This window comes from Notothenia rossii (genome assembly GCF_949606895.1).
Source record: "Notothenia rossii genome assembly, chromosome: 10".
In the NCBI taxonomy this organism is placed as follows: Eukaryota; Metazoa; Chordata; class Actinopteri; order Perciformes; family Nototheniidae; genus Notothenia; species Notothenia rossii.
Window position 1 is genome coordinate 47,617,732 of NC_136908.1, and position 13,501 is coordinate 47,631,232.

Consider the following 13,501-nt stretch of genomic DNA (forward strand, 5'->3'; position numbering starts at 1 on the left):
ACACAGGGGGAGGAAGAAACAGGGCCTGAAATGAAAGACAAGAGGTAAATACAAAATAAAACAGGAAATTACAGACAAAATACATAAACAAAACTAACACATTTGATGAGACATAACAATAATTTCTAGATCTTGACAAGTTGTTATGATCCTAAAGTAAATGTATATATTGTCCAGTTCCAGATACCGGTGAGTAAATGTGTCTGCCTTTTTTCGAAACAATGTGATCTGTAAGTCGTAATGCGCGTGTGTAAATGATAAACTGAGCCATTCAATTGCTGAAATTGAACTTTTTAAGAAATGTCAGGTTGCTCATAATGTTTTTAAAACGATAGTTCATTCAATGTGAACATTTTCAATATAAACAAAGGGATGCATTTGGAGTTGTCGTTATTATGCAATGATTTAATTGTCCAAATGTGTCTGTATGTGGCCCCTGAGCTAAAATGAGTTTGATACCCCTGGTTTAAGTGTTTTTATCATTTGCAGGTTGTACTATTCCTTATTCGACGTGTGTCTCTAGTAGTTAAACAATTGTACGATCCATACATGTAAGAAAGATTCTGAAGATGTCTCCTGTGCTAAATCACTGTACTCCTCTTTTTTCAGGAGGCAGCAGAAGAAGGGATCCCCATCCTCCTTTTGGGCAACAAGATGGACATGGATGCAGAGAGGGAGGTGTCCTTCAAAGAAGCCGAGCAACTGGCCTTCGTGAGTTTATTTCCAAGCTTGTCGATCATTCTAGTTTACGTGCTCACTCAAAACCATTTCTCTGTTTTGATCCCCGCGTAGGAAAACAAGGTGATGTTCTTTGAGGTCAGCGCGTACACTTCTAAGAACGTGACAGAGTCCCTGACGCACCTGGCCAGGTAAGAGGCAGACTGTGAATCACTCATACACCAGAGGTGGAAGAAGTACTCCGATGCTTTACTTGAGTAAAAGTACCAATATGTGTGTATTTAATTATACTTGACATTTCTAGATAATATTGCTGCAGCAATACTTTTTTAATTTACAAACAAAGTTCTGATGACTTGAGTAAAATATTTAAATAATGGGTTTTTTTTGTGACCTAAAGAGTTAGTCCACTAGTTTAATTTGTAAAGATGTTTTTTGTTAGAAGTAACTGAAGCTGTTTAATAAATGTAGTGGAGTAGAAGTATAATGTAGCATTACATGAAAACAATCAAGTAAAGTACAATTACCTCATATGTTTACATAAGTACAGTACTTGAGTGAATGTACTTAGTTACTTCCCACTGCAAAAGTATTACCAGCAAGCATCATTTAAAGTATAAAAAGTGAAAGTAATTATAGGACAGAAAAACTGCCTTTATGTGTATATATAATTATATTTATATAAGTGACATTTCTAGATAATATTGTTACATCAAGTAGCATTTAACTGTTGAAGACAAACAAAGTTCTGATTGACTTTTAGTAAAATATTTAAATAATTTGACTCTTTTGTGACTTAAAGAGAGTCTACTATTATCCACCTCTACTTTTTTTTTAGAGATGCATTTTGTTATAAGTAGTTCAAGCTTTAAATTCATGTGGTGGAGTAAAATTATATAATTTCACTTTTTAAATGAAGTGGAGCTGAGGCATAAAGTAGCACTAAATGGAAACACTCTGAAACAACTGAAATGTTGAATTAAATGTATTATGTCAACAGATTCCACATAACTGTATTAGGTTAGCAATACTATTAAGTTTAAATAAACAATATCTAGGTTCAACTTAATATTATTGCTTTCAACTAACCTAATATAGTTATGTGAAATCTGTTGACATAATACATTTAATTAATACATTTATATTAAAATTAATAATATATATATATTTTTTTTCCCCGGGTCGCCGAAGATGCTGTCGTTGTTTGTTCGCCACTCCTCCGCCCCAAATATTGTTCTTTAGTCCAGATTAGAACCTCTCCTGTCTGTCCCTCTACTTTTGAAACGTCAGTCATCAGCAAAAATAGCAGCTTCTCTATATCGAATCGACACAGATCTTTGTATTGTCATCTCCTACCTGCTGGCTCTTTCCTGCTCATCGGTCCCTAGCCCGCTAGCTAGCTAGCATTATCGGACCCAGCAGGCTGCTACCTAGATGCTCCTCGGCTCCCTGAAGTCTGCTGAGCTAACGATTCTGTCTCCACCCCAACTCCACCCTAACTCCATCCTAACTCCACCCTAACTCCGCGGCTCGTGTGGGTCTTCCCATCCCGCTGCGATCAGCCGGCTTCCCCGCTGACATCGTCTCTGTCTGCCGCCTACAGCCGGTGGCTATCAAGCTAGCTAACATCCGTCATCCGGCTCCTGGTCTCTGCTGCCCGGGTCCCCAGCATTAGCTAGCTCCGTGCTAGCGCCACTTCACGGGGTCATGCCGCCGCTCTACTCCCTGTCAGATCTCCACTCTTTTAATAACCGCCTGCCTCCGGACTGCATGGACATCCTCGCAGATAATGAAATACTCCGCAAACGCCGTCCTCCACACAGAGGCTCTGGCCGTAGTTTTTATTTCATTCCACGTCTCCACACTCCATCCCGTCCATTCGGCCCTGTCACACGCCCACACTACGCCATTACAACAAAAAACACGTGAATCTGACCAATCTCCTTCCACTCCCCCGGTCCACACAACCCCCCCCAATGCAACGTCACCTCAGAGCAGCCCTGTTCAACACACGCTCCATCCACAATAAAAGCCACATTCTGAATGAATTCATTAAAGACAATAACCTGGACTTTCTGTATCTGATCGAAACATGGCAAAAGCCCCTGGACTATTTTTCTTTAAATCAAATCACCCCAGCAGGATTCACATACATTGACAAACCTCGCCCACAAGGGCGGGGTTGTGGTATAGCTGCTATTATCAGAAAGGAAATAAAAGCTACCATAATCCCCATCCCTGTTGCTTCTTCATTTGAACACCTGGGGCCGTATTCACAAAGCATTTTATCTTACCACTAGGAGTGCTCCTAACTCGCGCTAAAACATTTTACGTAGGAGTTTTTTATTAAAAGTTATTCACAAAGCCGCTGAGACCTACTCATACTAAGGATAAATCACTAAGAGTGAACTAAGAGTGACGCGCCGTTGCTATGGATTACGTCGATTCTCGTGCATGAGTTTAGAAGTGGTCAGTACGGTGATTGGTTGTTCAGAGTAGGCGGTCTCGGTGAAACTCATCCGCAACATCCCACAAACGAGCCCACTAAATCACCGAAAAACAAGGAAATAGCCTAGGCTAGAAATGTATTCCTATCAAATAGTTATGGACAGTGCAGTTAGCAGAATACACGCATGATGACAAGTTTGTGCAGACCACGATAATGACGTTGTATATGCACGTTAAAGAGAGAGAGCAAACAGTAAAAATACGTAAATTGCATTAAATCAAGGAGGCAATTAAAAGCACCCTGCAAACTATTATCCAATGAGCATATTTCCAGCACTTAAACATTTTCAATAACAGCCCATACCGCCGTTCAAGTCCCCCTATCATGATGAATGAAAACAAACTGCGTGTTGATGTAATGTACTTTCTTTCTATTGACAAACACGTCCTCATCTTTTGATGGCGCAATTATTTTTCTGATGTGCGTCCCGTCAATAGCACCGACCACACCGGGGCATACCTGCAATTGCCATGAAGTTGGCTTTGATCCTGTATAGTTGTTGATTGTCCAAAGGAAACCGGATAAACTGTTGGATGATATGTGGTCTAGAGAGCGCGCTGATGGTTTGGTTTATGGCACGGCTGACTGATGGTTGCGAAATTCCTAAATCGTCGGCATTGCAAAGTTACATTTTCCCACATTGCTAAATATCGTAGTGTTGCCAAACATTTTATTTCCGGACTAATCGGGTTATTCCTGTTAGTCGGGGATGTTATTGCATCCCGCACTAATTCCACAACAAGTTTGATACCCTCACGATTTAGCCTATATCTCTTGATCAATTCACAGTCTTCCATTGTCTCCAAAACATTTCGTCTCGTAGCCTTTTTCAGATTCTTTGTGAATAGGTTTTACTGAGTTAGGAGTCCTCTCGAGGACTTTTAAGCTCTCCTAAATGTAGGTGCTACTTTTAGGCCTAAAATACTTTGTGAATTGCTCTTAGTGAATAAAATTAGGAGTCCTAAATTTAAGACTGACACGCCCATTATGTTTAGGAGTTTCTCCTAAATTAGCCAGTTAGGAGCTACTTTTAGCCCTAAGATCCTTTGTGAATACGGCCCCTGATCTTTAAACTCTCTGGTCCCACTCCCCTGGTCACAGCCATCATCTGCCGTCCCCCGAAGCCAAACCTCTCCTTTCTCTTCTTTCTCTCTGACATTCTCACTCAGCTTTCTGCCATATCCCCATCTGTTCTCCTCTTAGGTGATTTTAACATTCATGTTGACGACCCGACATGCAAATATGCCTCTGAATTTAAAGAAACCCTTCACTGCTGCAACTTCTCTCAACACATCAACTTCCCAACACACAGCCGTGGTCACATCCTGGACTTGGTCTGCTCCACTGGTCTCACCATCCATCCTCTGTCCAGCTTCAATCTCCACGTCTCTTATCACCTGGGCCCAGGAGTTCAAAACTTTTAATCTTAATCAGATCCGATCAGATTTTGAAATCCCATTTTTTGTGATCCAGGATCAGACAAGTCGGCCAAATTTTGTCCCCGGAGTTCAAAGCAATTCAGGATAGGATCAGCCTGATCCAGATTACTATTTTTCAAGATGACTAGATCCTGAATATCAGTGCTTTAATCCTACCGATCGCCATCTAGTGGACATGAAAAATAATACAAGGAAGACAAGAGAACACATTGCAGAGACATCTATAATGTTTAATTATATTTTTAAATACATAAAGGACATCAAATCATAATGAAATTGTACTTTTAAGAAAAACTCCCACTAGGGTAACAACAATAAAACTTTCATTCAAAGGCAGCTGGATCATCCAGGCGTGCTTTGAGGAGCTGAATTCTCAGTGAGGTTTCAGTTTGCTGAAGCCGGCACAGCTGTAGTTGTTCTTGGGCCAGACGGATCTGAATCTCTGCCCTCTCCGTTTCACGGCTCAGCAGTGTCTCATAGGCATCATCCCTCTGCTCTGGTTGTCTGGTCCGCTTGAATTTTCTCTTTCGAGGTGGCTCTTGCAGGATGTCATCATCAGGCCTGGCTGAAGATCCAGCTGCGGCATCCACATGGGTCAGGAGGACCTCGTCTTCGTGTGTCACATCAGGTGCATTGACGACCTGAAATGAAAGTTCATCAATATACTTTATACCCCTAAATAAGATGATCACAAGCATGCAAGCTCCTGGAAAATTGTAGTACTAGGATGCTATATAAGAAATATAGCCATTGTAGTACTATGAAAATAGCTATTATACAAGATAATAATTGTAGTTCAATAGGGACAAGGATAAAATCACACATACCTGCGACTCACCATCCAGTAAAACGTTTGGTATTCCCTGTAAAGATTGTGACTGCTGACCACCAATGATATCCAGTACCACATCCGTGTATTGTCCCCTTTTATAGGCTTTGTTACCCTTCTGTGGTTTTTTAGCCTGGCTGTGGTCTTTGGTAGCTTGCTGCTTCAAATTCTTCCACCTCAACCTCACTTGGTCCACCGTCCTCTTGTGTCCAGATTCTGTGGCATTCACATTGTCTGTCAGCTCCATCCATATTCCGCTCTTCACTTTAGTCGCTCCACCCTCTCTTTTAAAGCTACCAACTATGGAATCATAATTGTGTCTTACACTCTGCAGCAGTGCATGGGTCTCAGCAGAGGTAAAATTAGGCCCCTTTTTGTCCATCTTTCCAACTCAATGCTTTGGTCAGGTCAGCAATTAGTTTTATAGGTCTGGCCTTGCTATTAATTACATAATTAACCACAGGCCCTAACCAATCTGGAAATGCATTCCAGGTGTGTATTTGCAATTTCAGAGCCTGATGTAGGCCTACTGACTGAAATAACAGTCAGAACACAGTCATGGCAGGGATTGTTCACATCTTCCATGCTGGAAGGAGAAGTTACCGCCAAAGGGTCCACACCGAGCGCCCCAAACCTCTCCAACAGTACACAACAGAAGAACTGTACAATCATTTTCGATTTGGACTTGATGACATCAACTACATTGCTGATCTGGTCAGGCCACAACTGCAGTGCAGAACCTTGCGGAGTCATGGTCTGACGGTAGAGGAACAGGTCCTCATTGCCCTGCGCTTTTACGCATGTGGAACATTCTATCAGGTCATAGCTGACAGCATGGGAGTCCACAGGACAACAGTGGGTGAAGTGGTGACAGCTGTGTCTGATGCACTGGCTCGCCTGCTGGATCACTTTGTGACTTTTCGCAATGATGGCCAGATTGCCAAAGTGAAGCAGCTATTTTTTCTTCTGGGAGACATGCCCAACACCATTGGGGTGAACGACTGCACCCATGTACATATTCAAGCACCTCCTCAGAGGGAGTGGGAATATGTCAACAGGAAAGGGAGGCACAGCATCAATGTGCAACTTGTGGGAGATGCTGACCTTGCCATCACCAACTGTGTTGTGAGATGGCCTGGGTCAGTCCATGATGCACGAATCTTCAGAGAGAGCCGGTTGTTAACTGAATTTCAAACCAACAGGCCGGATAGAGTTATATTAGCCGACAGTGCTTACTCACTCCTACCATGGGTGATGACACCTTTTCCCACGCCCAACACTCCCTCACAGATGTGCTACAACAACGCCCATGGAAGAACAAGGTGTGCCATTGAGCGCTTGAATGGAGTACTGAAGAGGCGTTTTGCATGCCTGAACTATCTGAGAGTGGAACCCCAACGAGCATGCTGCATAACACTAGTTTGTATTGTGCTACACAATATCGCTGTCCATCGCAGAGTCGCCCTCTCTGACATCGATGATCCGCCAGAGCCCCTCGCACCTGCTGATGATCTAGGCCCACCTATGGATTTCCCTCTAAATGACAGACTGAGTGGTGGTGCAATGCGAGATGCTATTGTTCGCAATTACTTTTGAAAGGTGATGACAGATGATGGACTTTTTTTTTGCTGAAGATATTTTTACTTTAATCTAAATTACATTTGTGATTGACAATCTTTGCTGTGATACTTTTATGAGCATAAACATTTATGTCATCAACATTTGGTTGAAAACAAAATAGGCCACCACAAACGTGAGTAAAAATGGAAAAAATAAAATGTATTTCCCATGAAGGCTAAAAAGTGTGTATTATTTCAGTTAACAAACGTTGCCATCTTATTTAAATTGAAACATATTTTAAAATAAATTGTACAGTACATTTTGCTCTGGTAATCCACTGGAAATCCACCCCTCTGGTGGGATCAGGATAATCCAGTTTTTTGGCATCAAACTGATCCCAATCCTGTGTTGTTGGTTTGAACTAGTGATCCTAATCCTGTTTTTTGTTTTTGAACTCCCCAAAATCCAAATCTGGATTTTGAGGAGTTCCAAACCAAAAAACAGGATTAGGATGACTTTGATATCCGATCAGATCAGAAAATCCAATCAAAGCTTTAATCTGGATCAAATCTTCAAAACGGGTAGTTCAAACCAACAACACAGGATTGGGATCAGTTTGATCCCAAAAAACTGGATATATAATAAAAAATATAATTAGACATTATAGATGTCCCTGCAATGTGGTCTCTTGTCTTCCTTGTATTATTTTTCATATCCACTAGATGTCGATCGGTAGGATTAAAGCACTGATATTCAGGATCTAGTCATCTTGAAAAATCGTAATCTGGATCAGGGTGATCCTATCCTGAATTGCTTTGAACTCCAGGGACAACATTTGGCCGACTTGTCTGATCCTGGATCACAAAAAATGGGATTTCAAAATCTGATCGGATCTGATTGAGATTAAAAGTTTTGAACTCCTGGGCCCTGGCCATCCTCATGGACATCAACATCCCCATCCCCGCCCAAAAGCAAAAATGCAAAATAACCTACAGAAACCTCAAATCCATCTCACCTTCAGCAATCACTGCCTCCATTACCTGCAAGATGTCTGTCTCCCCCCCCCCCCCCACTTTCTGAAAACCCATCTGAACTTGTGGACTATTATAACAGCAGCACCCTCTCCTTCTGTCTCTATGAACTGGCCTCCACAAAAACTAAAAATGTCTCTTTCATACACTCCGCCCCCTGGTATACCCCCGAACTCCGCCAAATGAAATCAAGGAAACGTCAACTTGAACGCCAACACAAGAAAACCACACTAACAGTCCATCTTCAAATCTACAAAGACTATCTCCAGCAGTACAGTAATGCACTCAAAGCAGCCCGGTCTAATTACTACTCACAACTCATTCAGTCTGGCTCCAGCAACCCCAAGCGTCTGTTCTCCACCATCAGCAAACTTCTCAAACCCTGTGACAACGCCACCTCGTCCTTCACCACCGAACAGTGCAACTCCTTCCTTTCGTTTTTCCAAACCAAAATCAGCAACATTTACAGCAATCTGACACCCTCATCAGCACCCCCCACCTCCCCTCCTGGCTCCCCCTCCTTCACCTCACAGCCCCTGTCCCACTTCTCCCCTGTGACCCCCATGCAACTGTCCCGCTTCATGACTGGAATTAACTCCACCTGCACACTTGACCCAATGCCCTCCAAATTTGTTAAAGAGAGCCTCCCTGCCATCTCCCAGCTCATCGCCACCATCATTAACTCCCTCAGATCTGGATCAGTTCGCCACTCTCTCAAACTGGCTGCTGTCACACCCATTCTCAAAAGACCTGGACTCACATCTGACATCATGTCCAACTTCCGGCCCGTCTCAAATCTCCCCTTTCTGCAAAAAACACTTGAACGTGTCATTGCCTCACAACTAAAATCTCACCTCCGCTCCAATGACCTCTTTGAGCCATTTCAATCCGGTTTCCGATCAAAACACAGCACAGAAACAGCTCTTCTGAAAATCACAAACGACCTCCTCCTCTCCTCTGACTCCGGCAACCTGAACATCCTCATCCTCATCGACCTCACCGCAGCATTCAACACCATCAACATCACCATCCTGCTGTCCCTCCTCGAATCATCACTCAACATCACTGACACTGCACTCTCCTGGCTGAAATCCTACCTCACCGACAGACATCAGTTTATCAACATCAACAACTGCACCTCCTCTACTGCTCCTCTGTCCCAAGGCGTCCCCCAGGGTTCGGTACTTGGCCCCCTCCTCTTCATCCTTTACATGCTCCCCCTTGGCAAAATAATTTGTCGCCACAACCTTCAATTTCACTGCTAAGCCGATGACATCCAACTTTATATCTCAACAAAAACCATCACCCCCACAACACACTCCACTCCCACCAACTGTCTCTCAGAAATAAAAGCATGGATGCAAACAAACTATCTCCAACAGTGCCAAATCAGACATCATCATCATCGGCCCCCCATCCCGTATCAAAGACATCTATAATTTCAACTTCACCATTGACAGCCACACTCTATCTCCCCTCACATCCGCAACCTCTGAGTCATTTTCGACAGTCAGCTCAAATTCAACCACCACATAAATCACATCACCAGGACCGCCTTTTTCCACCTCAAAAACATAGCCCGTCTCCGCCCATCACTCTCCTCCTCTGCTGCTGAAACCCTGATTCATGCATTCATCACTTCACGACTCGACTACTGCAATAGCATCCATGGCATACCATCCAACCTCCTCAATAAACTCCAATAAACTCCTCCTCACCCACACCCGCTCCCGAGACCACATCACTCCCATCCTCCAGAACCTCCACTGGCTCCCCGTCCGTCAAAGAATCAACTTCAAAGTCTTCCTTATTACTTACAAAGCCCTCAACAACCAGCCCCCCCCCCCCCCCACCCCCCTAACTCACAGACCTGCTACACCACCACACCCCTTCCCGCTGCCTCCGATCATCAGAAGCCAACCTCCTATCCATCCCCACCCGCACCAATCACCGGACCTGGGGGGACAGAGCCTTCTCCGTCGCTGCCCCCTCCCTCTGGAACTCACTCCCACAACCCATGAGAGACTGCACCGACCTCACCACCTTCAAAAAACTCACAAACACTCACCTCTTCAATCTGGCTTTTAATGTGTGATTGTTTTTGTATTATTTGACTTTAACTTTAACTATATATTTATTTGTTGTTCCTTTCTTCTCTTTTCTCTTCACTATTATCTGTAAAGCGTCTTTTATTGGATTAGTTTTGTATCATAAAGATAAAGCAACACTTTCTCAGAAGAAAGCAAAACTATGAGTTTAAAAGAAAAAAAACTGAGTCAAGCAAAATAAAATAAATTTCAAAAATAAAACTATAAATTGCAAACAAATCATTTGTGTAATCATGTAAACTATAAGTATTTTTTCTTTGTTTTTGTTTGCAGTTCTTGTTTCTTCTTTCTCAATGATCAGACTTTTGCTCTCGCTGCAGCTCTTCTCTTTTGCGCTCCCTCATTTTTTGTTTTCGATTTTGACACAAACCTCCCAGGTGGGCGGGACTTTCAGGGGTGCGTTCCCATTGGCTACTCAGTATTTGAGTGACAGCCCACTACACCACAGATCATACAATGCAACTCATGCAGCAACTCCGGAGTCCACTCGGCTACGTTAGTGTTGGTGTCTCCTGGGGAGTTTTCATGAAAATATTGGACTTGTCTTATGGATTGCTGTGCATTATACTGTTGTGTAGTTTATATTTTATTCCAACTTTAAATATTTTAATGCCTGAACACACTGCTGCTGCTACTGTTCAATAATTTCCCAATTTGGGATTGATAAAGTGTCTGTCTGTCTATTTATTTATTTATTTAAAAGATTAAAAAAACATGTATTTTCAAGCTAAAGGTGATACACAATATAAACTGTATACTATTATTTCTTCAAAGACATGTTACATTTCAAAAGCATATATTGCTATGTTTAGGACAAACAATTAAAAACTGCTTTAATTAAAAAAATTCTACAATATAAAAGTGGCAGATTTGCTTTATTAAACAGAGCAGACCTAGGTTGCATACCAACACAATTAGGAACATGCATCTTACTATGTTGGTCTGAAGAGCTGAAGCATTCATACACAATGGATACAAACTGTGTTGTCTCATTCTATATCCTGTGAGAAAATGATATACATTTAGCATTACAAATTCGACAAATTCTCCTGAGGAAGATATGAATAGACTTGAATGGAATCTCTAACATTTTCATGTAGAATAAAGACAAAAGAGTGATTATACAAATTACATTTATTGAAATGTGAACCAGAAGATGAAGTCTCAAAGAATGTTTTAAATAAAAGGACATAGAACAAAAAGATGGATAATAATACAATCTATTAAATGTATATGTAAAGACATTTGGTCAAATTAAATGACACTGAGCCAGCGATAACAACAACGCCCAGCGTGGAGCTGGTGCAGGTCTTTCTTCATGACCCCCCCCCCTCCCATCCGTGCTGTCCCCTCAGAGGAAGTGGGAAAACGGGATAAGACTCTGGACACCACGCTGTCTCAATGATCCACGCTGTTAATATGAGAGGAAAATAAATGTTTTAGGAAACGAAAAATATGAAGTTAACAAATAAAACACAGCTCAGGGGCAGTCATGGATGGTAGGTTTTCATGCAAAGTTAACTCAGCCTCCATTGATTTTCAAATCAAATGAGCGTGTTAATAAAATAAGCTATCATGGCTTATACTTGCATATCTAAACAGAATCATGAAAGCCTGTTGGTAGAGTCAGGCACACGAGTCCGTTTGAGTGTGTGCGCCGGTGTCTGAACGCTCACTCACTGCTAGCTATGTAGCTAACTGTTAGGCTACTTAGCTTGCAATATTATGGATCTAAAGGTAGCAAAAGCTAACTTTCATAGCACAGCTTTACTTCTCACTTAACACAATAAAGAAACAGACCGTATAGTACAGCACAAACAACACAAATGATCAATATAATATCAATGATATATTTTCACTTGTAGTATTATAATAATTGAAATGCTGGTTCTTCTATGTTCTATCCACGATCAGCTACCGCACTGCAGCTGCCTGCACTATACAATCGCTGGAGGACTGGGCTGTCACTCAAAAAATGAGTAGCCAATGGGGACGCACCCCTTAAAGTCCCGCCCACCTGGGAGTTTTGTGTCAGAATCTCAAACAAAAAGTGAAGGAGCGCAAACGAGAAAGCTGCAGCGAGAGCAAAAATCTGATCATTGAGAAAGAAGAAACAAGAACTGCAAACAAAAGCCTACGTTAAAACAAAGAAAAAATACTTATAGTTTACATGATTACACAAATGATTTGTTTGAAACTTATAGTTTTATTCTTTGAAATTTATTTTATTTTGCTTGACTCATTTTTTGTTCATTTAAACTCATAGTTTTGCTTTATTCTGAGAAAGTGTTGCTTTATCTTTATGATACAAAACGAATCCCATAGTCTTTGAGCACCTGTAAAAGCGCTAACAAATTAAATCTATTATTCTTATTATTAATTAAAGTTAACATTTGAGTTTTTTTTGTATTTACCTCAAAATTGTAGTTGAGTAAATGTACTTGGTTACTGTACTTTATGTACCATGTGAAGCTAACATTCTTCTCGTCGTCAACATAATCTGTGTGTGTGTGTGTGTGTGTGTGTGGGTGTGGGTGTGGGTGTGGGTGTGTGTTTGTGTGGGTGTGGGTGTGTGTGGGTGTGGGTGTATGTGTGTGTGTTCCCTCAGAGTGCTGATGGAGCAGGAGGACAGGGTGAGAGACACCACAGTGGTTCTGAGTGCTCAGCCCGTGAAGAAGAAGGCCTGCTGCAAGTGAAGGGGACACTCAATCTGCCAAGTGCTACATCACTTTTTGCAGTGTTTTAAGACAGCAATGAATTAATTGTTGGACTTTATCGTAGAAGGTCTTCTAACAAGCAGTCTATTTGGCGCAAACATGAAGAACTGCTGTTTTAATGAGGCTCAGAGGAAGACTTAATTGATAATAAGGTGCTTCTATTTTCTGTAAATAATGCTGTGCTGCCAAATCACAGTAGTGCTGTCTATAAGATTTAAAATGGAAATATATTCTGTATAATAATCACTTTTAATCTTTACCCAATATGTTAATGTAGTTTTATTTAATGTTGACTCTCAAAATGAAGTAAATAATTCGTAATTCATTATAACTGTTTCAATGAAAATCACGTAAAAAGTCAGATTCTTTCACACTTTATTCATCGTCGTCGTGTTTTTTTTGTTCGTTCTTCCGATCTAAACAAAGTGGAACATGTCATATTACATCTTTGTTTTTGAGCATTCTGTGTTGTTCTGTTTTATTCTGACCAAAGTACATTTTGCTCTGAACTATCCTTAATTAAAGAAATAAAGAAAATTACATTCGGCACCTTTTCCAAAATGAATGAAGCAAACATCTTTCACTTGCAAATCAACAATAACAGAATAAAACACAATTATTTGCTGCTTC

General features: G+C 41.4%; 2 protein-coding genes across 2 annotated transcripts in view; both read left to right on the forward strand.

Moving 5' to 3' along the window:
- Positions 1 to 13,411, forward strand: part of cracr2ab (calcium release activated channel regulator 2Ab) — a 30,391-nt gene extending 16,980 nt beyond the window's left edge. The window contains exons 16-18 of the mRNA XM_079653949.1: positions 610 to 711; positions 793 to 869; positions 12,763 to 13,411. Coding sequence (XP_079510075.1) covers positions 610 to 711; positions 793 to 869; positions 12,763 to 12,850 — 267 coding nt within the window. The 3' untranslated portion in view covers positions 12,851 to 13,411. The remainder of the gene's footprint in view (positions 1 to 609; positions 712 to 792; positions 870 to 12,762) is intronic.
- LOC307021636 (putative nuclease HARBI1) lies at positions 4,789 to 7,358 on the forward strand. Its single transcript, XM_079653950.1, has one exon. The coding sequence runs from the start codon at positions 6,014 to 6,016 to the stop codon at positions 7,049 to 7,051; it is 1,038 nt and encodes a 345-aa protein (XP_079510076.1). The 5' UTR covers positions 4,789 to 6,013; the 3' UTR covers positions 7,052 to 7,358.
- Positions 13,412 to 13,501: the final 90 nt, after the last annotated feature.

Coding starts and splice junctions, on each gene's coding strand:
- LOC307021636 (XM_079653950.1), top strand. CDS start 6,014: ATGGCAGGGATTGTTCACATCTTCCATGCTGGAAGGAGAAGTTACCGC.